This window comes from Poeciliopsis prolifica, unplaced genomic scaffold, assembly GCF_027474105.1.
Source record: "Poeciliopsis prolifica strain line A6 unplaced genomic scaffold, Auburn_PproV2 SCAFFOLD133, whole genome shotgun sequence".
NCBI classification, from domain to species: domain Eukaryota; kingdom Metazoa; phylum Chordata; class Actinopteri; order Cyprinodontiformes; family Poeciliidae; genus Poeciliopsis; species Poeciliopsis prolifica.
In genome coordinates, this window is record NW_026562508.1 from 306,905 (window position 1) to 334,557 (window position 27,653).

The following is a 27,653-nucleotide window of genomic DNA, read 5'->3' on the forward strand; positions in this document are numbered from 1 at the left end:
GGTCTTCATGGATTAAAAACACACATCCAGCCTGTGTATGATTTACTTTTCCCTTTACATATGACTAAACGGTTTCCAAGACACAGAGTTCAAAGAGATTCATATCTGTTTCTTACAAAAAATGAAAGCACAATAGCAATTTATACTTAAGATCTTATAAGTATTTATTTTATCACAGCTTTGATATATGCACATGAAAGCTAAACATATGGAGAACATATAAAGAGGCCAAAGACAATTTGTATTGTTCTAAAGCTCCTTTACATAATTATTAATTCGGAAGAGAACAAACAAACAAACAAAAAAAAAATCAGCAGAGATTTTAGCAGAGGGGAAAAAAAACATAAAAATGCAACATGACAATTTGATCTTTGATTTGCATGCCCCATGAACTGTGTTTTGCTCCACAAGTTCTGTCAATCTGGATAAATATGTCTGCTGGAGGGGTTTGTGTATTTGACGACCTCCTTCACATCTTCACTGATGATGAGACAGAGTCAAGGCTTCATCTCCAGATTCCTTCCTTAAAGTGTCTCTGCTGCCCATCCTGGCTGAGCTCTGTTCTGGAGCAGATGCAAAGAGGCAGGCAGCAGCCTCCAGAATCAGACATGTGAGCCTGTGGAGCAGAGCTCGTCTTTAGCATAGGAAAGGCAGGGAACATCAATCTGAGTTTGGGGGAGGAGGGGACCATTGCTCTTAGCAGCTTTACAAAACACAGTTAGTTCTATTCAAACACATCACTGAAACAAGACAGCTATATTAAATATATCTAAATGTCTGCGCATTAGAAGTGTTTAATGAATACTCATTCAGTTGTCAGATTGCTGAGTCCACAAAGCAACTGTCAGAAAAAAATCCCAACATATTTTTGTGTCGATTCAGTTTGGCCATGCTTTGATTGTTGGCTGTACTGGGATCATCAACCCAAATGCCTCTCTGTAGAGCTAGAGAACCTGAATGCTCTTTGGTTTTCTCTGAAAACAGAGAAAATCTAAACAACTGCAAAAAAAGAATGTTTTATTTTCAACTGTTAGATTTCAACTTTGTTCCTCCTGCAGCCGTGATGAACGTGTTTCTGGGGTCAATAGTACTTTAATCTGGGCATCTTAAACTCAGCTTTTAAAATTAACTTCTGTATTTAAAATGGTGGCAGTAGGAATAGTCACACTTTAAAAAGCCTTTCTCAGTGAGGACTCAGCAGGATGAAGACATCTATCTTTGTACTAGAAACACACTGCAACATCGGCTTGAGAGATACGGCTGTTAACAGCTAGCCAGGCTAAGAGTCAGATATCCATCCATCCATCCATTTTCCGGTCACCCTTCTCCCTAACGGGGTCGGGAGGTGCCGGTGCCTATCTCCAGCTGTGTTCCAGGCGAGAGGCGGGGTCACCATGGACAGGTCGCCAGTCTGTCGCAGGGCAACACAGAGACAAACAGGACAATGCACACACACACTTAAGGAGAATTTGGAAAGACCAATTAACCTGATAGTCATGTTTTTGGACTGTGGGAGGAAGCCGGAGAACCTGGAGAGAACCCACGCATGCACAGAGAGAACATGCAAACTCCGTGCAGAAAGAGCCCGGGCTGGGAATCGAACCCAGGACCTTCTTGCTGCAAGGCAACAGTGCTACCAACTGCGCCACTGTGCAGCCCCAGTCAGACATTAAATCTCTTTTTACAGCAATTTCTCCTTCGGACTTGTAGCTTGATGCAGCCTCTGCTGTGAATTGCTCACAGCAGATACGGTGGGCCAAAAGGGCCATAATTCAATGACCTAAAAGGTTCTTAAATAATAGTTAATATATTCAACCATTTAAATAAAACAGGTTTGCACACATAAAAAAAAAATCTAATTGTCTACCATTTTAATAATTTAATAAAAGAATTATGAAATAATTATAATTTTAATAATTTTTATGGTAAAAGTAAAATGAATAATTTTAGTGTTTCTAGGTGGATGGAGCACACAATGTATTTAGGTATTTATGTATTTGTCATTAAAGTCAGTCAGTTGGTGATTGGTTAGAAGTTAAACAAATCAAACAGCTACGATCGAAATCATTTCATGACAGGCTGTGGCAAATCTGTAATTAGGAATGAAATTCAATGATCAAATGACTGAATGATTTTGTATTCAATAACTTAGAAATGCACTATGTGCCTTTTGATGCTGTCTAATTTAGTGTAATTTTATTTTAACCGTCAGATATACAATATTCATTTGAATTTATTGGTTGGTCTGTGGAAGTTTTGGTCGTCCATTGCCAGAAAGACTAATGAACACACTTTTTAAATGCAGTTTATAGATATTTATAGTTTTTAAATAAAAATCAGAGTTGCTTAATAGCAGGCCTAAGTTTTTATAAAAAATGGTCCCAAGAATCTGATTGATGCATCATTCAGATTTTCCACATGCCTCCCCAAAAAACTGCCCACATCTCGAAGTAAAAACTAGAAATATCCTAGATATGTGTTTGGACTCTGGTGGTTTGTACTTGAGTGACCCGGCACCTATCACCTATTTAGTCTCTGAAAATAAAGAAAGCAGCAGCAGAGCTTGTCCCAGCATTCAAGCAGTGACAGACCAACCTGTCCTTTTACATCAACTGCTACTCACACATCACTAAACCATGAGTACAAGCCATGGTAGTCAATACCTTATGTACAGGATGGACTCTCTGGTTCAGAGCTCAGATAGAAACGATTTCAAATGACCTTGAAATAGTTTTCATACAGTTTATGTACAGGATAAACATTAGCAGCAAGTCTGAGGTACCAACTTGGAAAAAAACTTGAAATGCATATTGACTGATTTGTTACATGGATGATACAGTGAATGTTCTCAGCCACTGTGCTAGGCTGAGAACAGTGGCTACATAACATTCTGATACAGGAGAGTATGCTGCATGGAGGCACATTAAAAATGTTCCTTTTTAAAATCAAAGCAAAACCTCATAGTAAAACCACAAATTGTGGTTAAAACTCAGGGAAGAAAAGAACATTTACTGATTAATCAAAAACAACAGCCAGAAATCAACTCAGAATAATACTGCCAGCTGGTGGCTTCAGCAGGATCCTGCACTGCACTCTGCTCCAGCTGATCAACACACAGTTAGTCCACCTGTTTTCTGCCAGAGCAACACACACAGACTCACAGCTGAACTGAAGATGAAACAGAACAGAGCAAGGCTGCAGAGCATGAGACTCACAGACAGTCAGCTTCAGACATGAACCCAACATTTCACATGTTCCTCTTCCTCTCCCTTAACAGGGAGACAATCTTGATCTCTACATGGACTTGGCTGAGTGTAGCAGTGCATGTGGAATGTGTGTGGATGTGAATTCAGGGAGAAGTACACACAGGTGATGCACTTCCAGTGTGACGGTCCGGATTTACTTGTGGAATCTGTGTAGGTAAAGGTTGGCGTCATCAAACAATGGGTTCTTCACCTCCATTTCTCCTGTCTGAACAACAACACAATTTAATTAACATGAGAGCATGCTTGCTATTTACTGCATATATTTTACTTTTCTTTTTCAAAAACTGCAGTTTTGTACTCAATTTATTCAGAGAGTAAAATGCAGTTTATGTATACTTTTAAAAATATTTAATATCAGCTGTTGGTAAAAGATGACGTAAATAAAGTAATCTTTTACCAACAGCTTCTCATTGTCTACTGTGTTTATTTGGCTCTGATAAATATTATTATGGCTGCTTAAAAACGGACTAGCCCACTAGACAAAAAATAATCTCTCGCTCTCTTCATCTTCCTCCTACACACTAAGACCACTAAAGGAGTCTTCTTCAGTGGGAGTTGAACAGCCTCACAGAAACGTTCCCAGGCTCTCTTCTGTTGTCATTCTCAATGGAAACACTTATTTTAACAATAAAACTATGCAAATTGAAATTCCAAAAACTAGAAAATTCCTGAAGAAATTTAACCAGGGCCTGCCAAAGTTGGTTTGGACCCAGCATTCTGATGCTAAAAATTAGCATCAATGATAAACATAACAAAAAAATTTTGACTAACATGGACTAGAACCATTCAGTATGTCAAAATTAGTTTAGAAGCTAAAATTAGCCAAAATGCTAGTAATGTTGATGTGAATACTCTCAGGAACATGTGGGGCATCACTAGCATGTTGTCTGTAATCGACTTACTCCATTCAGTATACTAAATATGGCTAATAAGTAAGAGAAATAGTTCATACCTTATTTAAGGTAAAAGGCTAATGCTCTGCCTTGCTGCACAAGACAGTAAGTACCCTAACCTCAGAGAAAAAGACATTGCAAGCTATGTCTTTTATTATTATTGCATCGTCTATGGCGGTGCAATAATAAAGCAATATTGAGGCTTTACTTTGAAATTTATCAGTAAGCTTTGTTTTAAATGTCCAAACTAATTCCATGCATAACAGTGATTGGGTTAAAGCAGCAATAGCCTTATGTTAAAAATGTGAAGGCTTTTATTTTGAAATTTTCAGAAAGCTACATTTTAAATTGTCAAACATATCCAATGTTTAACAGTGGTTTGTTTAAAACAGTCACATAAAGCCCAAAACAGAAAGTATCTTATGTAAAAATTGTGACGACTTCATTTTGAAATTTTCAGGAAGCTTCATTTTAAATTACCAAATTAATCCAAAATGTAACTGGTTTTGTTAAAAAAAAAAAGACACATAATGCCTAAGAGAGCAATTACCTGATGTAAAATTTGTGAAATTTTGAAATTTTCATTAAGCTTTTTTAAAAATTCCCACACTAATCCCATGTGTAACAATGGTTGGTTAAAATCAGTTATAAAATGCCTAAAACACAAGTATTTCTAAAGGCCAACCCCATTCCTCAGAGTTCTGCCATAGTTAGAACTACAGTGATGCGTTTTTGTTGGCCTAATCAGCTGCTCTGTCCTGCTGTGTTCCATTGCTATGGTAATGGATCCTGTGTCGTGTGTGTGTGTGTGTGTGTGTGTGTGTTGTGTGTGTGTGTGGTGTGTGGTGTGTGTGTGTGTGTGTGTGTGTGTGTGTGTGGGCATGTGGGCGTGTGTGTGTGAGACAGAGGTGGAGAAAGAATTCTATCTTTGTGAGACACCCAGTCAGTTTGTATGAAAAAAGTCCATGTGATCATTTGGATCAGCTCTTCTGAAATAGACATATCTGAAACATGCAGAGCAGAGCTCCTGAGGACTGGAACTGAAAAGCGCTGACCTAATGTGAACCTTGATATACAGTTAGGGCCAGAAATATTTGGACAGTAACACAATATTTGTGAGTTGGGCTCTGCATGCCACCGCATTGGATTTGAAATTAAACCTCTACAACAGAATTCAAGTGCAGATTGTAACGTTTAATTTAAAGGGTTGAACAAAAATATGTGATAGAAAATGTAGGAATTGTACACATTTGTTTACAAACACTCCACATTTTAGGAGCTCAAAAGTAATTGGACATATAAACATAACCCAAACAAAAAAGTTTTTTCTCAATATTTTGTTGCGAATCCTTTGGAGGCAATCACTGCCTTAAGTCTGGAACCCATGGACATCACCAAACGCTGGGTTTCCTCCTTCTTAATGCTTTGCCAGGCCTTTACAGCCGCAGCCTTCAGGTCTTGCTTGTTAGTGGGTCTTTCCATCTGAAGTCTGGATTTGAGCAAGTGAAATGCATGCTCAATTGGGTTAAGATCTGGTGATTGACTTGGCCATTGCAGAATATTCCACCTTTTTGCTCTCATGAACTCCTGGGTAGCTTTGGCTGTATGCTTGGGGTCATTATCCATCTGTACTGTGAAGCGCCGTCCGATCAACTTTGCAGCATTTGGCTGAATCTGGGCTGACAGTATATCCCGGTACACTTCAGAATTCATCCGGCTACTCTTGTCTGCTGTTATGTCATCATAAACACAAGTGACCCAGTGCCATTGAAAGCCATGCATGCCCATGACATCACGTTGCCTCCACCATGTTTTACAGAGGATGTGGTGTGCCTTGGATCATGTGCCGTTCCCTTTCTTCTCCAAACTTTTTTCTTCCATCATTCTGGTACAGGTTGATCTTTGTCTCATCTGTCCATAGAATACTTTTCCAGAACTGGGCTGGCTTCTTGAGGTGTTTTGGGCAAATTTAACTCTGGCCTGTCTACTTTTGGAATTGATGAATGGTTTGCATCTACATGTGAACCCTTTGTATTGCTTTCATGGAGTCTTCTCTTTACTGTTGACTTAGAGACAGATACACCTATTCCCCTGAGAGTGTCTGGACCTCATTTGATATTGTGAACGGGTTCTTCTTCACCAAAGAAAGTATGCGGTGATAATCCACCACCGTTGTCTTCCGTGGACGCCCAGGCCTTTTGAGTTCCCAAGCTCACCAGTCAATTCCTTTTTCCTCAGAATGTACCAGACTGTTGATTTTGCTACTCCAAGCATGTCTGCTATCTCTCTGATGGATTTTTTCCTTTTTTTCAGCCTCAGGATGTTCTGCTTCACCTCAATTGAGAGCTCCTTTGACCGCATGTTGTCTGGTCACAGCAACAGCTTCCAAATGCAAAACCACACACCTGGAAACAACCCCAGACCTTTTAACTACTTACTTGATTACAGGTTAACGAGGGAAAGGCCTTTTGAGTTACTTGCAGCCTTTGGAGTCCATTGTCCAATTACTTTTGGTCTCTTGAAAAAGAGGAGGCTCTGCATTACAGAGCTATGATTCCTAAACCCTTTCTCCGATTTGGATGTGGAAACTCTCATATTGCAGCTGGGAGTGTGCACTTTCAGCCCATATTATATATAAATTGTATTTCTGAACATATTTTTGTCAACAGCTAAAATAACAAAACCTGTGTCACTGTCCAAATATTTCTGGCCCTAACTGTATAATGCTGTGTTAACACTAAATGCATTTTGATATATATATATATATATATATATATATATATATATATATAATATATATATATATATATATATATATATATATATATATACGGACTGCATTAATGGTAGTAGGAAGCGGCAGTTATTTTGAGGTGAAGAACAATAGATGCCTGCCCATAGCAATGCTTGGAAGCATTGCTATGGTGACTCACTGGTGAAGAAGGGCCAGCAGCGCATGCACTTCCTGCGTCGGATGAAGAGAGCATCCCTCCCGCCCCCCATCCTTCAGACCTTCTACAGAGAGACCATCGAGAGCCAACTGACCAGCTACATCTCCATCTGGTCTGGGAGCTGCAGGGCCTCTGACTGGAAGTCTCTACAGAGGGTGGTGAGGACAGGGAGAAGATCACGGGGGCTCTGCTCCCCTGCATCAAGGACATCGCAGAGAGGCGCTGCCTATCTCGCGCTCACCAGATCCTCTTCGACCCCACCCACCCCAACCATGGTCTGTTTTCCCCCTGGCGTCTGGAAGAGGTTCCGCAGCATCTTGTGCAGAACAACCAGACTACTGAACAGTTTCTTCCCCCGGGCCATCAGACTGCTTAACGCCACATAACACCCTCCACACACTCACAAACCAAATCACCCCCATGGACATGGTCAATACATGCACTTTAGTTTAGTTTTTTTCACAACACTGAACCTGTGTATTCTATGGCACTTGTATTGTATTTAATTTATTTATTGGTTAGTATAAGGTTTTAGCTCTGCTACACTGGTAGCAAGTAACGACATTCGTTGTCAAGATTCACCTTGTGTTTTTTTTGTACAATGACAATAAAGGAAGTCTAAGTCTAAGTCTAAGTCTGACTTGTGGAGGCCAAAGTCAGTCACTGCTCTCCTTATGCATTGCTATGGACAGGCACCAATAAATTAACTCAATGGAAAATGGCCAACTTCAAACACAAAACTGCCAGGGAAATGCTTTTTTTTTTCTTACATCACGAGTTACATGAGCACCAATCAAATGCTACTACTGAAGCAACCACAAAAACACTATGACAGATGTTGGAAGGAGGATTTCTTTTTTTTTTTCAAACAATGTGCAGCTGGCTCCACCAGAGCTCATCTGATGACTTGCTGATCAAGTCATCAGCTTATTTTCAACCATCAAAGTTCAGACATAAAGGACATTAAATAGAGTGTTTTCTTACTGGTGCCAGCCCAGGACACTCGTAGACGGTGAAATCTCCATCATTCTCCTCATCTGTTGATGCTCCTGTGTCAGGTGGTCTGAGCTCATCCCTATGTCTGCATAGGTCAAACACCCAGAGTCATTCAACATGTAACAGAGAAAACAGACCTAACAAGGCCAAGTGGACCTAACGTTAGCAGAAACAACGAGGCCCGGCAGGTGACTCACTGCTGCAGGGAAAGCATCTGTTGTTTCTGGTGCTGGTAGTGGTACATCTGGGCACTGTGGGCCAGTTTCTGGTCCCCAGGCTAAAAGACAGCAGAAAGTCAGATCAACAAGCTACCAAACTGTACAGATTACATTTTCTTTACAGAATCATGTGACTTTACTACACGTGCTTAAGCTACACTGCTGGTTAAAGGGCAGTGGCCTTATAAATCCTTGCTTTATGCCTTTAAGTAAGCAGTTGCTGGGGACATGAAGAAACATTAAATCATGTAAGTCAGGGATGTCAAAGTCAAATACACCGAGGGCCAAAAGAACGAATTTGCTGCAAGCTGAGGACCGGACTGGTTCAACGTTTATTAAAATATATTGAAATAATTGCACATAGCCTATTGAACCAAGACTTAACAAAGTGTATATTATTTAATAATTAAATGAATAAAACAATATTTTCTTATGGCTCTGTCAGTAATTTCAAGGGAAAACATTTTCAACAGGTAAACAGCAAAAAATTTGTTTTGAAAAACAAAATATGTTTCCTAATATCAAGATAAATACATAAATTAAAGTACATGCATTATAAACTGAAAATGCATTACTGTGCTGCTCTATGATGTCCATATTCTTGTCTTTGTGTTTCTGAGAAGCTTGATAGTGCCTTCGCAGACTTAGTTACTTGTTACTAGTTACTTGATTTGGAAAGAAACTAAGTTACATTAAGTTACTTTCAGGAATTGCTGACAACCCTCTCCCACCTGTGAAAATGACATTGATCTTTGCCAATACTTAACCCTCCTGTTGTCCTCGGCTCATGTTGACCGAGGACAAGCCCTTAAAAAATATTTTTTTCAATTGCAGCTGCATACAGAAACGTTAATCTAACAGTCCTGCATCAGAACTACAGTGTGCACAACTCAGGTGGAAGTTTAGGCTCAAGCAATTCAAATGTGAACTTGACAAAAGAAATAAAGATAACCAAACCCAGGCCTCAGGTCAGACTGACCCGAAGACTAAGGAAAATTCAGCTGGACAGGCAAACAGTATGGAATGGCATCATTGATCTCCGTGAAACTGATATCTTTTCAAATTTCCCCCCCTCCTATTGCCCTCGGGTTGACATGACCCGAGGACAAGCCCTTATAAAACATTTTTTTAATTGCAACTGCATACAGCAACTTGAAATCTAACAGTCCTGAATCAGACCTACAGTGTTCACAACTCAGATGGAATTTTCTGCTGCAGCAATTCAAATGTGAACTTGACGAAAAAAAATAAGAATAACCTCCTGTTGTCTTCGGGTCAAAATGACCTGAAGACAAAATTGTAAGTTATTTTATAATGGTAACATCAACAATGTGTCTCCAGTTATATGGTTGAACTGGAGGAGAGATTATTTCATGGTTACAACAGTGAAAACAAACTTTAGTAATTTCTGCATGTTTTGTGTGGTCCACTATTGTATGAAAAACTTTAAGAAGGATTTTAAAACCCCTGTCCTGCCCCCAGACTCCAGGTTGTGCACAACTTTACGGATGTTAATTTGTGGCTGTTTTCACGTTTATTGCGCTGTTCATATTAGTCTAGATGTTTGCGGTTTTCTGGAGCGCAACGCGAAGCTTGACGTCTTTCAGAGGTAAAATATTAACTTGACATGAACAATCATCCGGGAAATGACGGATAACAGACAAATTCTGGGGTTTATATCTGCTTATTAAGCCCCAAAACCGCAACCCGCAACTCATTAAATCTGCAGCGACTTTAGAAAGAAAAAACAAGTCCAAAGCCGCAATAAACGGAATTGGCAACCGAAACTCAAAATAGTTCCTTTTCAGCAACAAAATGCGCATCTCCGTCCATTGTTTCTGTCGTTGCTGACAGTGTCGCATAGAAACTGCGGTTACTCCCCAGGAGGCGCAGAGGAAATAAAATTACAAAAGAAAATAGTCACTCAAAGTGGTTTTGATAAATAACTAGTCTGACGACCTGATTTGAAATAGAAACGCGTTAGATTACTCGTTACTGAAAGAAGTGTTCACTGTTTGCCTCCCTTCTGGCCTGAAACCCTCTGTTCTCAGCGTCCACTAAACGTTGAGCCATTTTTGAGGAGGGGAATCTGAAAGCTGATCTCTGCTCTGATTGCTGATGAACAATGAAACCGCTCATGCTTCAGTGACATAGCGGGCTACCATTGCATTGTGGGGAATGTAGTGTTGGTGCGTGCAAAACGCCAGTGGGCATTTTGCAGGCCGGTTCTTATAGTAATTAAATATCATCCTGGGGGCCACAAATAATTAATTCACGCGTCGCATCCAGCCCACAGGCCTTGACTTTGACATTTGTGATGTAAGTAATCAAAATCATTCAGGGGTTTAGGACGTTAGACTGGAGTTATCTTTCCATGTTTAGCAGAAGTTAAAAGCGGTTTGAAAGCTACAAAATAAACTTTTCATAGAAAGAAACACATAGTTATCCTACTGTTGTCATGAGTGCCACTCAGAGTTTTTTCGATAATTTGTATAAGCAAATTCACATGAAATTCTAAGCTGCTGGAGCATAATTACATGTTTTTTCTGCGGAACGCCAGTGTTTTTATCCTCCTTCCCAAGTCCGACTTACAAAGTTTCCAAAGTTTTGGGTTTCACATGCAGGATAGTCCAACTTCTGAGCCTGCAGATATGCATCTCTCACCATTCTGAAACCAGAAATCAAACAATGATAACACACTTGGAGCTGACACCCATCTTCTGACACATACAAAGATAGCTAAGCATGCAACAAATTAAGACGCAGTGCAGAAGTCTTACCTGACACAGCAGATTCCAGATATGACCAAGACCAGTAAACACACTGCGATGATCACACTGGTCATAACTGAGAACACATAGCAACAGAAGATGAGAGGGAGGGAATGAGCTGCAGGTCTATGACTGTCAAAGGAAGACATGATCTCTGGAAGCTGCAGCCTCCACATTGAAGACAGCAGTGTAGCAGAACCAATGGTATGTAGTGGATCAGCTCAGTAACAAGAAATCAGAGGAGGCAACATTCACAAACAACGTCTTTGATCTCAGATGCACAAGCTGAACTTGTTGATGTTGTTAAAATGTTTCTTTAAGTCAGGAAGATGGATATTTATTGAATATAGGATTGATCCTGCCTGCACTGAGGATTGATAATCAGAAGGATTCTGCCCCTTTGCTCCCCTGCATCCATCCTTCTGCATGAATTCCAACCACCTGCTGAATCAGGAAGGGGATTTCCTTTCAAAGCTCCTAATGAGAATAAAAACTTTATCTACCTAAGTGACTGTCATTCTGAGCTCTCTTCAAGGTCACAGTCAATCCTTCATGGCTAACATAGACTTACTGAGAAACACTTGGTAGTTGGGGGGTAGGCAGTAATGTGGGGCTCGCCCAGCCGGCCGGGGCTGCAGTTGGTAGTGGAAGGTGCACTTGAAGTGCTGAGTGTGATGCTCAGGCTGCTGGTTTGGTCTGTGGGGGATCCTCTGTGTCCGGTGAGCTGCTCTGCCTTCATGTCCTGGGAGGGTGGGGCTGAGACACATGGAGATGAGCTTGGACCAAATCTAGAAGCAACCATGTTGAGGTGCAGAATTAACGCAGATGAATACTTTCAGGTACCTGGCATCCTGGACTCGGATCTCTGTTCACTGATGATGTCTGACAGGACATCAATCTCCTGATCCAGCTCAGGATAAGCCCTCACCTTACCTGCAGCAAAGCAGAGGTCAAAATCAGACCAAGAAATCAGTTAGTGACTGGGATTAATCCAATTTATGTTTGACTGGCCAAATTGCTGATTGGCTACAAACAAATAATCAAAATTAATTTCCAATCAGAGAACCCATTAACAGATTGCTCTGACAGCACTGTTTGGTTTGGAAGTAGTTACAACAGGAAGAACTTTCAAACCAAACACAGTAGTTTACAGTTACAAGCTACTATTGATATGTGGTTTAAAAGTGAAGTTTAGCCGACAACAGGAAGTTCAATGGTGACCGTCCATCCATCCATCCATCCATCCATCCATCCATCCATCCATCCATCCATCCATCCATCCATCCATCCATCCATCCATCCATCCATCCATCCATCCATCCATCCATCCATCCATCCATCCATCCATCCATCCATCCATCCATCCATCCATCCATCCATCCATCTATCCATCCACTCATCTTCTCACAAAGTGTGATGTCCATGTCAAATTAAATCTAGGACTTATTAAGGCCTTTTGATTCTCCTAATGGCTCAAACCTAAGATAGAATGAATTGTGAAAGAGAACTTGACTTGAATTAATTATTTATTATGTTGCCTATTCAATTAAGTTGATAAAGCTTTATTTAACAAACTGCATTTAAGTGTTTACCAAACTTCATCACCATTAAAGGTCACCATGCATTCGGTTGGCTGCAGGTATGTTTAGCCCACTATATACTTTTTACTGGACTACAGCCACACATGGTCTCTAACAGAGTTCTTATGTCGCTTTTATTTCACCCTTAAATGTTTCAGATCATCAAATAAATGTCAGTATAAGTCAAAATTAACAAAAGTAATTACAAAAAGTATTTTTAAAATGATGATTTCATTTATCAAGATTAGAAAAAGCTATCCACATCAATATAGCTGTTTAAAAATGTTATTGTCTGCATTGGATTAACCACTTACATTCTGGTTGTAAGTGGTTTTATGAAAATGTCTCTCCCCATTGGCTCTCTTCTGGAAGCAAATCTGCACACCTGCAGCTTGTTGGGATCATCAACCAGACAGGATTCAAGGAGCTGCCAGACCTCACCTCTCTGCCAGATTATTAGTCCCTCATGGTAGCCTCTAGCTCGCTAGACCTTCTCCTGAGAAAGTAGTGTTGAGGCGCTTACCAAGGTCAAATACACACATATGCTTCTACACACATTACACTCTCATACTTTCACACAAAGGCCTTTGTATTTGTAACAGATACAGAAACTGAATCATCTCCTCACTCCCATCTCCAAGCAAATAGAGATTTAGGTGACGCAGGACATCGGATGACCACTGGGCGTGTTCTTAGATCATAAGCAACGAATCTTCCCGTTTTTTAAACACATTCTGTATAGACTCGGGCCCCTGGTTTTCAATTCTAGTCTGTGATGGTAAGCGTCTCTTTTTTTAGCGCTAAAAAGAATAAAAAACATAAAGTCTGATTGCTTTGTGTTGGCTGATTTGCTGCTCGTGCGCTTGCACGTTTTTGGTCTATCGGGTTTAGAATACATGATGGTTTTTCACAACAGTAGTTATTTGCGACCTTCTTGAGAAAACCTCAGCTTGTTGTCTGCTTCCCTCACTCTTTCTCTGACTCTCATTCCCAGGTACAAGCCAGACCCCAAACCTGTAATCCCACCTGCAGCTCCGAACCTCACCTGCCTGCCTGCTCCAGCCTACAGTTCATTCCTGTTAGAGAAACGTACCTCAGACCTCCTGTCAGACCAACCTGCTCCTTTCCCCCTCCTATTTAGAAGCCTTCCAGGAGATGTAAGCTAATTTCTCCTGCTGTACGATCAGACATTCTCTCCACCCCTCGCACAGTCATTGACGCGCCTCTCCGCTTCCAGACGAGCCCCGGATCCGATCCAAAAGATCACCTGCAAGACACCTGTGATTTTATTTTGTAAATAAATTCTAAACTTACTGTTGCTTCCCGGGTCTGATTCTGCCTACTCTCGAACATGACAGAATCATCTGACTTTGCCAGCGGGATCTCGTCCAGCGGGATCTCGTCCAGCGGGATCTCGTCCAGATTAGTTAGTAGTCCCAGCCAGACACGAAGATGTTTTGAGACCAAGATCTACTTTTTCTCTCACCAGCCGGCTGAGATCTACCTCATGACATGAAGACATACAAATTATAAATGAAACCCTATTGACTATAATTAATGTAATTTGATATAATTGTTGTGGTAGAAGTGATTTGTTTGTTAAAACTTAATCAAATATATGTGTCCTATTTGATGTTGGTTGTGACGTTTACTGCAAATGAACGAGGTCATTAGTCCAAGTCTGTCGTTTATTGAACGTTCAGAAACTCCAGCGGCTGTGATGAAGCACAGCGAAGGTAAACAAAGGTAAAATAACCTGAACAACTCAGAACCTCTCGCACCTTTTAACTCTCTTTCTCTATTAATCGTTAAGCACACCCGTTGCCGTGGCAACCGCCTGTGCCCCGCAAGCCGAGCAAAGATTACGTTAAAAACGTTCAGTCCATTACGATATCAAGTTTCCAGGCTTTATTATTTTTTAATGAAGCTACAAAAGTTTTGGATCTTAGTGAATATTTTGAAAAGTCTGTCAGAGGAGGAAGTGCTGCTCTCAGCATCCTGGAAGTCTTCAGTTTGTCACCTGCTGCCGAGATCGACTCAAAACCTCCCCGCGATCGACCGGTAGATCGCGATCAACGAATTGAGCACCCCTGTTCTAAACTCTCTCTTCAATCAGCAGATTCACTAGAACCAGCGATTGGATCTTTGGGCAAAGCTTTTTCAGGGTATTGATCGTAATCCTTCTGATCTATGTCCACGTCCTCGCCCAGCTGGCGCAGCAGGCAGCGCAATGGCCAGATTGTGGATTCTGACCTCTGCAATTAAAAGGCAGAGCACGCAGGTAGGAGGAGTTATGAAATTTGATTCCCGTGTTACACTCTCTTGTGCTCTTGTTGATAATCAGACCCATTTCCAGATCTACGCCCTGGTTGACTCAGGATGTGAACAAAACTTCCTTGACGAGAACCCGGTAAATCAACTTGAGAACTTGGTAAATCAACTTGCCCCAATCCAGGTGTCAGCTCTTGATGGAAATTCATTGCCCAGGATAATAAAAAAAGACCCATTAATCTTTTGATTTCTGGTAACCATTGGGAGTCTCTTACCTTTTTTGTGTTCCCTTCCCCTCAGACTCAAGTTGTCCTCAGCTTTCCTTGGCTGTCTCTTCACAACCCTTATTGCCGAAAGAATAGGGTGGAGTCGTGGAGCTCTAGTTGTCTCGCTTCCTGCCTTCAATCTGCTTTGGGCCCCTCATGGCCACTGTGCTCTGAGGAGCAGGTTAGCCCTTCAGCTCTCTCAAAGGTACCTTCCAAATATCATGATCTGCACAGAGTCTTCAGTAAATCTCAAGCCTTATTACCACCACACTAACCGTATGACTGCCATCAACCTCTTACCTGGCGCACCACTTCCTTTCAGCCACCTCTACAACTTATTCGGACCTGAAAGAGAGAGTATGGAGAAATATGTTAATGAATCTCTTGCTGCAGGCATAATTTGCAAGTTTTCATCTCCTCTAGATGCTGTGTTTTTCTTTGTGGGCAAGAAGGACGGACCACTCTTACAGTTAAATACAAGTATCCTTTGCAACTCCTCACTGCAGCTTTTGAACCAATACAGGGGGCCACCATTTTCACAAAACTGGATTTAAGAAATGCTTATGACCTCATCAGGAAAAGAGAAGATGATGAGTGGAAGATGGGATTCAAAACCCTCCTAGGACATTTTGAATATTTGGTAATGCCCTTTGGGCTTATGAACACGCCAGCTGTTTTTCCAGGCACTTGTGAATGATGTCCTTAGAGACTTAGAGACTACCTGAACCATTTTGTATTTGTGTACCCTGAGTACATACTCATATTTTCCAGATCTCTCGATGAGCATAGAAGGCATGCCTGGTTGGTCCTTCAGCACCTGTTGGAAAATCAGTTGTATGTCAAAGCAGAGAAATGCGAGTTTCATGCCTCTTCCCTCACCTTCCCGGGGTTTGTCCTTGAGAGCAGGCAGGTGAAGTCAGACCAAGAGAAGATTCAAGCTCTTCTTGACTGTCCCACTCCCTTGTCCCATAAATGGTTGCAACAGTTTTTGGGTTTTCTGTTTCATAAGAAATTATAGTCAGACTGTCAGTTTCTTATTGGTCCATTAAGAAACCATTTCTCTAGTCCTCTGAGTCTGACAAAGCCTTGCATGATAAGAGGTTTTCCACTGCTCCCATTTTCACTCAGCCAAATCCATCCAGACAATTCATTCTGGAGGTTGATGCCTCAGATACTGGTGTTGGGGTTGTCCTCTCTGAAAGTTCCCTCCCAGACCCAAGCTCCATCCTTGTGCCTTTTTTTCCCATTGTTTATCTCAAGCTGAGAGAAATTATGATGTGGGGGACAAGGAACTCTTAGTTATTAAATTAGCTTTAGAAGAGTGGCGACATTGGTTCGAAGGGGCTTCATTGTATGGACTGACCACAAGAATCTGGCCTACCTGCATGAGGCCAAACAAATGCTTTAACCCAATACAGTCACAATGGTCACTTTTTTCTATTGTTTCAACTTAATAATTTCATATAGACCTGGTTCCAAAAATGCAAAACTTGATGCTCTCAATAGACAATTCTCCCCAGACCATGAAGAAACCATCACTAACATTATCCCTCAGTCTTTTGTGGTTGGGACCCTCTGTTGGGACATCCAAAGGGAGATTCAAGAAGACCAAAGACTAAAACCAGTTGCAGGGTCTGGACCTCCTTGTAAGGATTTGGGGTTTTCTCTGTGTTTTTTTTCTGTTTATTTTGAGTTTCCGTGTCTTCTGAGTCTCCGTGTTGCCCTGTTTCCCCTTGATTGTTCCCAGGTGTGTCTTGTTCCATGATTACCCTCTGTGTATTTCACTCCACCTGTGTTTCTTGTTTCGTGTCGGGTCCTTGTCTATGTGTTCTCGGTCCATTTGTTTCCTCCAGTTGCTACCGGCGTTGAGCCCTGGCTTCCGCTTAGCCGTGCTGCTTGGTTGTTGGACCTTTTTTTTGGATTGTGCTTCATCATTAAAACATTTCATCTTTTCATCTATACCTGGACCTACCGTGTTTACCTCACCACTCCGTCACTGCATTTCATGGCAGAAGGACCCGGCCAGACCATACGGTGAGGCTCGCTACCATCATGGACCCAGATGGGTTAATGTCAACCCTTAAGGACTTGACAGGCTGTGGCAAGCCCTTATTCCGCCTGCTGACGCCTGGGTTCAGTCACATGCATGGCTCTTATGTTGGAATACTGGATTTCATGCCTTCTGCACCTGGGCTTGGTGGAGTTGCAGCAGGAAGCAGAGTGGGAGCGCCTGACAGCTATAGACATCATGAGAAGTAACCCTCTGTCTCCTAAGCCAGACAGACAATTCTTCTGCTCCACCACCCCAGCTCCGTCAACTCCAGGACCGGTGCCACTCTCCGTGTCCAGAGCCGGCTGCAGCCTCTCCACGTCCAGAGTCCGTTCCCGCCTCCGCTCCTGCCCATTGTGATGGGTTTCCAGGCGGCCTGCCTGGCACCTGGCCGACAGGTGGCTTTCCCAGCCCCTGTAAGTGAGTCTCCAGCCCCAGTTAGTGGGTGTCTTCCTTCTGTCCCTCTGGAGTCCTTTCCTAGTGCCTCCTCCGAGTAACCTAGTGTCTCCCCCAAGTTTCCTCCCCAGTAACCCTTTGTCGCCCCTTACGTTCCCAGAGCTCTCTCGTTGCCCTCTAGTGTTTCCTTTGAGTCTCCACCCCACAATGTTTCCTCTGACTCTCCGCCTCCTCTTGCTCCTTCCGAGTCCCCACCTCTTAGACACTCTTCTGAGTCCCTGACTCCTAGAGATTTCCCCATGGGAAGGCCTGGCTTTTGCAGACCTTTTAAGGGGAAGGTCAAATCAATCAATCTGTCTCAACAAAAACTGAAATAATACTAATTCAACCTGGCAATTAAAGACAAAAGAATAGCAAAACCTGGGGTTGCTATTAGTTACATTTTACTTCAAGTTCGTTCGTTCCATCCATCCATCCATCCGTTCGTCCGTCCGTCCATCCGTCCATCCATTCATCCATCCATCTTTAGTAGTCCCAGCCAGACACGAAGATGTTTTGAGACCAAGATCTACTTTTTCTCTCACCAGCCGGTTGAGATCTACCTCATGACATGAAGACATACAAATTATAAATGAAACCCTATTGACTATAATTAATGTAATTTGATATAATTGTTGTGGTAGAAGTGATTTGTTTGTTAAAACTTAATCAAATATATGTGTCCTATTTGATGTTGGTTGTGACGTTTACTGCAAATGAACGAGGTCATTAGTCCAAGTCTGTCGTTTATTGAACGACAGACTAAAAACACAAAAATGCAAAGTCATAGAAGACACATTGCCTCTCATTACCCACTTTAATTTCTGACCACTGTGGGGTCGGGAGATGCTGGTGCCTCTCAAGCGAACATTCTGGGCAGAGGCGGGGTTCACCCTGGACAGGTAGCCAGTCTGTCACAGGGCAACACAGAGACAGACATGACAAACAACCATGCACACACACACACCTAGGGAGAATTTAGAGAGACCAATTAACCTGACAGTCATGTTTGTGGACTGTGGAGGAAGCCGGAGTATCTGGAGAGAACCCACGCATGTACAGAGAGAACATGCAGACTCCATGCAGAAAGACCCCGGGCCGGGTATTGAACCCAGGACCTTCTTGCTGCAAGGCAACAGTGCTACCAACTTCAAGTTTTAAAGCCATAATATTCAGCTAGGAAAGTGAGAAGTTATGTCTGACTTGCTACCAGCAGTTTTCCAATCACCTACCTTTAGCAGCCTGAGCAGAATGATGAAGATGTCTTCTCTTGTCGACACAGCGGCCATGATGATCCTCCACCAGAGGGTACAGGCAGGGCCCGCAGTGTGAGCTGCCTTGTCGGCAGAAGTGCCGTCCTGCTCGGGCACAGTCCAAACTGCGTGGACATAAGTTAGAACCTGAGGAGGAAGACACAGCACAGGTTGGACATGCTCAAATGTCCCAGCTGCTTAAGTTTTAAATTGTAACAACTTAAACAACTGTGGTTTTGTTGGAGCCTGTTAAGAATTAGATTAAGTTCGTGCTCACCACAGCACGGAGACTGGCCTCGTAAAAGCTGAAAGTGCTTTAAATGTATCTGATACGGACTGCATTGTCTGCATAAAGGAGGTTAATGCTTATTAACAAAGTTTTTGAAGGGCCCAGTAGGTCAATCTCCATTGGCTGAGGTTTGTAGGTTGAATATAACATTTAACTGAATTTTGTAGGTTAAATGTCACATTTAACTGAGCTTTGTAGATTAAATATTACATTTGGCTGAGTTTTGTAGGTTACATATAAAAAATGTTTGCATGTTGCATGACTCATGTAAAAAAAACCTTTGAAATGCCTTGCTGCTGAAATGTGCTACACAAATAAAATTTGATTGATCGATTGATTAAACAAATTGCGTTTTGTGGTGGAAGTTGCGCCAAAAAATCACACAAAGCCTCATGGGGGCTCGCAATAAGGTGTAGAGATGAGCTGGGTTTGAGGCGGGCCTCCTCCTCAGCAGGTTCCTTAGATGGCACCTACAAGGACACACCCGCAAGATAAACATTTCACACAGACAAAGGTTCTTTTATACACTCTAGAATTCAAAACATTAAAGAAAAACATACTGTGTCTTAACACCTGCTGATTCTGATTTTGGCTAATACTTATTTTTTTTTTCTGTAATGTTGCTAAATATAACAAGAAAGTTGCTGAGTTGGCAACAGTGAGACAACTGTTGTTAACTGAAAGCGGGTTTGTCAGTCAGACTCTGACAGCAGAGCAATAAAAGACTGGTTGACTTTTAGACTTTTGGCAAGGTAGATAGGATCGGTGAATAAAATCGACTTTATATGTAAATGTTGGCTGATCAAAGATCTCCAAAAATTATGAAAATCAGGCCATTTTATTAGCTGGCTGATTTATCAGTTGATGAATTTATCTGCACATTCCTAATATGCTGTTATATGTTTTTATAGAACTTGTGTTGGTGTGACTGAACAATGTCCACGTACACTGAAGTGAACTGAACAGATTCTGGAGGTGCTAAACATACAGCAGCCACATCATTTTCAGTCTGCCATCAATATTAACCGCTTTGCTTGAGTTTCCTCATTGAGATCTCTCCCAGTAAGATCACTCCCAGCTCCACAGGAAACCTGGACCTAGGTTGCCATGACAATTGCCATGGCAATTGAGGGCAGTGACATCATCAGAGGGAGCTGACTCATTGCAAGAATACACAAATCTTGAATGGTTTGTCTCAAGCAGGAGTTTCACATTAAAATGCAGGAATGAGAAAAACAATCATGAAACTGCTCCTCACAAATACACTGCAGGGAAATAGATGTTAGAATTGCTGCATGTTGGGGTGCTGTGGTGGCCCAGGGGTAAAGCACATCCCATGTATGAAGTCCTCAATCCAGACGTCACAGGTTCGAGTTCTGGCCTGGCGACTTTGCCTCTCATTACCCACTTTAATTTCTGACCACTCTCAAATTAAGACAGCCTGAGCCAAAAAAGCCTTTAAAAATAGTTGCTGCATGTCTTGCAGCCGAAAGACATGCAAGACATGTCAAACTTTGAAACATTAGAAACTCAACAGCTTTTTGATGAAAAGTGAACTGAACCCACTTAATCTATGTAAAGCTTTATTGCAGGATGTTGCAGAACAGAAGACAAGATAATAAATACCCTGTGAGTGCCCTATTTCTCTTAACCACGAAGATCCTGTTTGTTAGAGAGGAAGATGAGGTCCCAGCTGATTAAAATCTAATTTTAATTGTACAGCATCTTTCAGCAGCAAGGCATTTGAAAGTGCTTTACATCATAAAAACACAAAAATGCAAAGTCATAGAAGACACAGTCAACATTACATTTTTTAATGTTTCATGGTTATGTTTCAAAAGCAACTCTGAACAGGTGGGTTTTTAGCCTAGATATGAAGGTACTCAGTGTTTCCGCTGTCTTGCAGTTTTCTGGAAGTCTGCTCCAGATTTGTGGTGCATAGAAGCTGGATGCTGCCTCTCCATATTTGGTTCTGGTTCTGGATGCAGAGCAGAAAAAGAACCAGAAAAACCTGATACGTCTGAAAGGTTGATACAACAACAGCAGATCTTTAATTTTTAAAACTGGGTGATGTGCTCTATCTTCCTGGTTTTAGTCAGACGGCAACAGTGTTCTGGATCAGCTACAGCTGGATGATTTTTTTAGGCAGACCTGTGAAGACGCTGCTGCAGTAATCAATGCGACTAAAGATAAACACATGGACGAGTTTCTCTACATCTAGCTGAGACATTAGTCCTCTAATCCTGGAAATCTTCTTCAGGTGATAGAAGACCGACTAGTTATGGTAGCTAATCTTACTTCCTGTCATAACTTGAGCAAATGGGATCATATAGATATTGAATAAGAGGGTCCTAGGATTTAACCTTGGGGTACACCACATGTGACTTCTGTCCGCTTCAATGAGAAGTTTCCTATTGAAACAAATAAATCCCTATTGTTCATGTAGCAATAGGGTTGAGTTCTGGACCGGAGAGTCCAACCCAACTCTCCAGTGCTTTCAGTAATAAGTCATGGTCAACAGGCTCAAAAGCTGCACTGAGGTCTAACAGAACCACCGCTGTGGTTCTTCCACAGTCTGTGTTTATATGGATATCATTAAACACTTTGACTGGGCTTGTCTCTGTGCTGTGGTGAGACCAGAAACCAGATTGTAAGACGCCAAAGCACTTGGCTATCATTAGGAAGCCATTTAACTCTTCAAACAGCTTTTCAATAACTTTGCTGATGAATGAGAGGTTGGAGGTCAGCCTGTAATTCTGCAGTAGTGATTTGTCCAGATTGTTCTTTTTTACTAGTGGTTTGACACCTGCTGATTTTAAAGCCTGAGGGAAAAGGCTTGATGAGAGTGACGAGTTTACTATTTGGACCAGATCATTAACAATGATAGACAAGAACTTCTTAAAGAAATGTGTAGGTGGGATATCCAGACAGCAGGAACTTGAGCTTAACTGACATGATTTCTTCTAGGCTTTTAGACTTAAGTTCCACCGGCTGCAATATCACTTCATGTTTTTAGTTTACATGACAGGCAGCTTGTAATGTAAATGGCTATAGTTTGCCGTCTGTAAAGTCGTTACTATTGTAAAGAAGTCATTGTTTGACGGTTAATCGGGACAAAATAAGTTTTATGGGCAATTTTGTCCCTATATTGTAAAATATTTTAGTTTAACTACACTCTTTTTTTATTATTAAATTTTGATCAACAAATGTTGGTTGCAAGATATGGGTTTGAAGCTGTAATATCTGTGTAATATTAGTGTATATTAATCATATCCTATCATTTTCAGGAGCAGTGACCTGTGCAGTTCGGTGGACACATTGTGGCTGCGCTGCATCTGATAAATGTGACAGAATGGACATGAGAAATAATCACACCCCCTCACCTTTTTACTTTATTTAAGGACTGTAGACTGTACTCCTAAGTTGCACATCTACTGATATATTAAACTGCAGTTACAGCAGTTCGCCACCAGCTGGCACATTGACCACAGTGAGCACTCCTGAGAGCGAGCCAACAGCAATTTAGTGCAGTAACGGCTGGTCAGCGGAGGTGCTCACTGACACTCTTGTCAACAATGTTCATCGAATAAAAGAACCTGCGAAAATCATATTGACTAATCATTAAGTGTGCAACATAAAGAGTGTTATACAATGGATTAAAACGCAAAAAAGAGTTGCGGTGATCGGTATTTGTAGATGTTTGTGTTTAATTTAATTCCAATTAAAACCTGTTTCCCCTGTATTTCATACACTTTTCTGATTCAAATATTTTTAAAAAGGTAGGATATTCTAATAAAAGGATTAGTGCATACATCTACGATAGCTTTTGATTTTAATTGGGTAGAATATTCAGATAAAGGTAGTGATCTTCTTGTGGTTTTGTCATGTATATAAATTGTTCCAATGCTAAGCATAACTCTTTAGCTTCCACTTCAGTTCTGTCACTCAAATAATGTCATCCAATGTATTCAACATTAACACAATCCGCTGTGGTTTTTCATTTGTAAATATGAAGTAGCAGTTTTGGACACATCACCAACAGATACTTAGCTATCTATCCGTGCTACGGTAGGAAAATCTGATGAGGTAGCACTGATAGTCAAAACACCGGGTCTGTGGAAATGTGTTCACTTCGAGCAGGACCGGGCCGAGCCAAGCTGCTGAAGTAGAGCAGGTGGAAGAAAGGCAGTTTTTATGTTTGGGCATAGCATTGGTGCTGGATTTAGTGTGGGTTTGCAGATTAAACTTCTGAGTTTTTTTTGTATCTTCTCTTCAAAAAAGATGACAAATTGGTTGCAGGCTGCATTAAGATTGAAATTCAAGCGGTAACGTCACTGGAGGGTTTGTGAGCCTGTCAGCTGTTACAAATGAAGCTCAAGCTTTGTTAATGTTTTTACTGATGATATCTACAAAGGACGTTTCCCTTACATGTCTTATTGTTGAGTGATAGCTACGATGTCTATCGTTGTAGGTTTCATAATAAATGTGAAGTTGAGTTTTACACCATTTACGTTCGGCCCTATGGCAAAGTTGTCTAGCAGATCTACCTTTTTGTGCATTTCTCCATGAAAACTAGCTCCTCCCAGACTCAACCTTTGCTTTGATGGGGACGATGAAATCAATGATGTCTGAAAATTTAGAATGGAGAATATCTACCATGTCTAGTTAAGAATATATTTATAAAGCAGTGAAGGAAAAAAAACAAGTCTGCAAGAGAGCAGACAACAGAAGGAAACAACACAGTGACACAATACAACATAGTTGAATGCAAAATAAAATAGAATATAATTATTCTTATACTGAGAACGCTTATTTGGAGAAAACCACTTTTGGACTAGATTAAATTTGGATTGTAAAAAAATAAATAAAATGGTGAGATGTCAGAAATGGAGACATAAATCATCTGCATATAAGTCAAAAACAGATATGTGAAAGATCATCAAAGAATATGGATGATAGATAATACCTATGGAAGATGGTGAGATGGAAGGAAGCACACTGACTTCTAGAATGACTAAAACAGTTCAAAAATAAAGAATCGTAGAAAGACTGAGAATTTATGTAAAGGTAGATAGTAACCATCCATCCATCCATTTTCTGATTACCCTTCTCCCTAACGGGATCGGGAGTTGCTGGTGCCCATCTCCAGCTATGTTCCAGGCGAGAGGCAGGGTATACCCTGGAGAGGTTGCCAGTCTGTCACAGTAGATAGTAATCAACCATGTCAAATGCTTTGGCCAGGTCAATGAACATTGCAACTGCAAATATCCTGCTATCAGAAGTTGATTGGATGTTGTTATGTTTAAGAAAAGCAGTGATCATTATTTGTTTTAAAGGATTTATTGGCGCTATTGGCGGATTTATTTGAGAGTAGTCCGACAGGAAGATGGGTATTGAGAGAGGGGGAAGACATGCAGCAAAGGTCATCAGGTTGGGTCTTGAACTTTTGACAGCCATGTCGAGAACTAAGGCCTCATTGCATGTGCTGTAATTTACTGTACCACCATAGCAGCCCGTCTGGCTGAGCAGTGATAGTTGAATAACTTGGCCTAAATCCCCATTGGTGTGGAGATAAATTATACTCATCTACATATTCAGATAGCAGATGATTGTTTTTCTTTTTTTTAGTTTTTTCTTTTGCTATGAGGTATTATGTATTTTCCAGGCTCAGTTGTGATTGGCTATATATTTTACTCACCCATTGCTAAGACAATGCAACATGTTGAATATTCTGATTTTAGACTGGAGTGGTTCCAAAGGCCCTTTGAGTGGAGTAGATCACGATCAACACAACACATGGCAGAATATCTCTTACAATTATCTTAAGAGCCTTCCCCTCCTTAAGATTCTCAGAAGGGGGAAATTGAGACAGAAATTGGAATAAAAATCTTGTTACGTGAATTAGGCATTGTGACGACCCCTCCACTTTGCATGAGGGAGTTTGTCCATTGACATTAATTGTTCTTTATTTTCAAGGCATATCGGAAGTAATGTCATCCAGGTTGTGCTTGGGCCCCGTGTTTTCTGGCTATACAAGAGCCATGCTCCTATTTATCAGGGAGGTCTGGTGGAGCTCACTTGGGGCTGAGCCGACTTCTCCGCCCGGCTCAGCTTTTCAGGCTGGCTCTTGTTTGCCCACCCTGACTTTGCTTTGCTCTTCTTTTACAGGATTCCCTGTTTGGAGCATCTGCTTTTGGGCAATGCCATCACCAAATGGGCCTCCTGCTTATTTGTCTTAGTTTTCTTTTATGTTTGGTGCTCAATAAAGAGTGTAATTATTGTTGAAGTTTGTGTCTCCCTGTTTTTTGTTATGGCTCAACGAGCCGGGTCGTAACAGGTATCAATGTCCACACTGTTGAACAGGTCACATAAAAAGCAATAATAGCTATTCAAAAAAAAAAAGACTACAAAGAAGAAATAAACATCTTTTTTTAAAAATTGTCATTATCACAATACTACCACAAAATACTTGAAGGTAAACCCACAAACCTACCACTGAAGAAGCCTTGAAAAGAAATGCCCAGTCTCCATTACAAAGACATGGTGACATCACATTCAAGCTCTTCAGTTGACACAGGAATGTGTTCCAGAGAGCAGCCAGATGATGGTCGAACCCCTCACCTCCAGATAACAGAGCCTGACACAGGTCCGGCATGATGAAAACATCTCCTCCAGGCCGTTCCCTAAGCTCCTCTGTTTCCCTTTTCATTCCTAGCAGGAACTCTGTCATACTTTCTTCTTCGCACATATAAGACACGTCACAAGGAGAGACGGCCACAATGGCACCAGCTTGTGAACAGCCATTGGTTGTGATAGCATAAACTTAGAGGCCCAAAAGCTCCACAACTGAAAAGATTCCGTACTGACATTTCTCTGATAGACTCATTTGACCACTTTTAATATGGTACTTTAACTCTCCAGTCATCCTCTGGTGATGGGGCAGTAATAAGAATACCACCATAAAATCTAAAACTGAAACATTTCTGTTCTCAACTTCAGGCACGCTTTAAATGTTTTGATACTGTCTACTAATATTTTTCTTGCACTAACAAATTTTACAGCTCGCCACAGAGTTCAAATTAAACTCACAAAGCTAAATTATTTCCCCTAAAACTAAGACACCAAGAGCAGTTTATGAATAATTTGATGGTCATCAACTGTGTTAGGTCGATTTGACTACAGACTATTCCTTTAATTTAGTGGCTGAACATGAAAAACCAAGTATTCCTGCTTGATATGGGTGAGGAACAGTTAACTGCTATTCTAAAGGACAAGGAAAATAAAATAGAACAACAGAATATAGACTTTATTCAACGCTGATCAGCTGGACAGGAATGAAAGCCAGCAGCTAAAGTGTTGCCAACTCCAGACTGAAGATAGTACCCAAATATGATGGAGCCATATCAGTGTAGCGGACACACTGACCTCAGTAATCTACAGCAGCAGAGCAGCATTCAGAAAGCTCTCAAGATATCTCACCTAGCTCCTGACACCACCCAGCAGCCCCGACGGCTCTTTCTTACCTGTTAGGCAGGTACTGAGCGCCAACAGGGCCGCAAACACCGCAGTTCTGCCGCGCATCGGAATCCGCATCCAGGCCTCAGCTCCAGCGGCGGACGCGGCGGGCGAGGATCGAACAGAATAGGCGGAGGAAAGAGAGAAGGAAGATCTTGCGGAACGGAGTCGGTCTGGATCATCCCTCCATCCCCTGTCCTCTGTCGAGCTGAGGAAACAGGAGTTGATCGGAGCGGGTCTGTTGTGTTGTGGATCTATCTGATCCTCTTGACTCTTCTTCTGATGCTGCCACTGAGCTCGAGTTAAAGATCAGAAGCGTGTGACGCAAAGACGCTGCTTCCTCACTGAAAAAAATAAGTCATTGGATGAACATAAAAAAAATATGGAAAGGATTTCCACCTGATTACTTTGCTTTATTTCAGCACCATGTACTTGTGTTACTCCTATTTAAAGCAAATGTGTTAGGTCAACCTAATTTATTAAGATTATTCCAATGTAAAGCAAATGTGTTGGCTCCACTTGTTACAATGGTGATTCAATGGGTGATTCTAAATCAAACATGTTGGCTCAACGTAATATATTGTGGTTATTCTTATAAATAAAATGAGTTGGCAAAACATAATTCATTAAGGTTGTTCTAATTTAAACCAAATATGTTGGCTTAACCAGAATTATGGTAAGGCAATGGATGATTGTAAATCAAATGAGTTGGCTCAACTCCATTCATTAAGGTTATTCAAATTCAAATGAAATGTGTTGGCTCAACGTATTTTTTAAAGGTTCCTTTAACTCAGTTACTATAGCGTGACCCAGTGTAATGTAATACAGCCAGCCCAACTAATCTGCAATGTTTAGGACCAAATCATTGATGTAACTTCATTAAGATGAATGTAAATCTA

At 41.3% G+C, this 27,653-nt stretch overlaps 1 protein-coding gene across 1 annotated transcript; it reads right to left on the bottom strand.

Annotated features, from left to right (window-relative positions):
- Positions 1-208: 208 nt before the first annotated feature.
- Positions 209-27,044, bottom strand: LOC129355370 (neural proliferation differentiation and control protein 1-like). The gene is made up of 10 exons (XM_055024903.1): positions 26,763-27,044; positions 18,930-19,097; positions 11,939-12,028; positions 11,663-11,851; positions 11,105-11,171; positions 10,917-10,992; positions 8,304-8,383; positions 8,095-8,191; positions 3,404-3,471; positions 209-634 (listed from the first exon to the last, which is right to left on the bottom strand). Exons 1-10 carry the CDS (start codon positions 26,830-26,832, stop codon positions 478-480), a joined length of 1,062 nt encoding a protein of 353 aa, XP_054880878.1. The 5' UTR covers positions 26,833-27,044; the 3' UTR covers positions 209-477.
- Between the last annotated feature and the right edge of the window lie 609 nt (positions 27,045-27,653).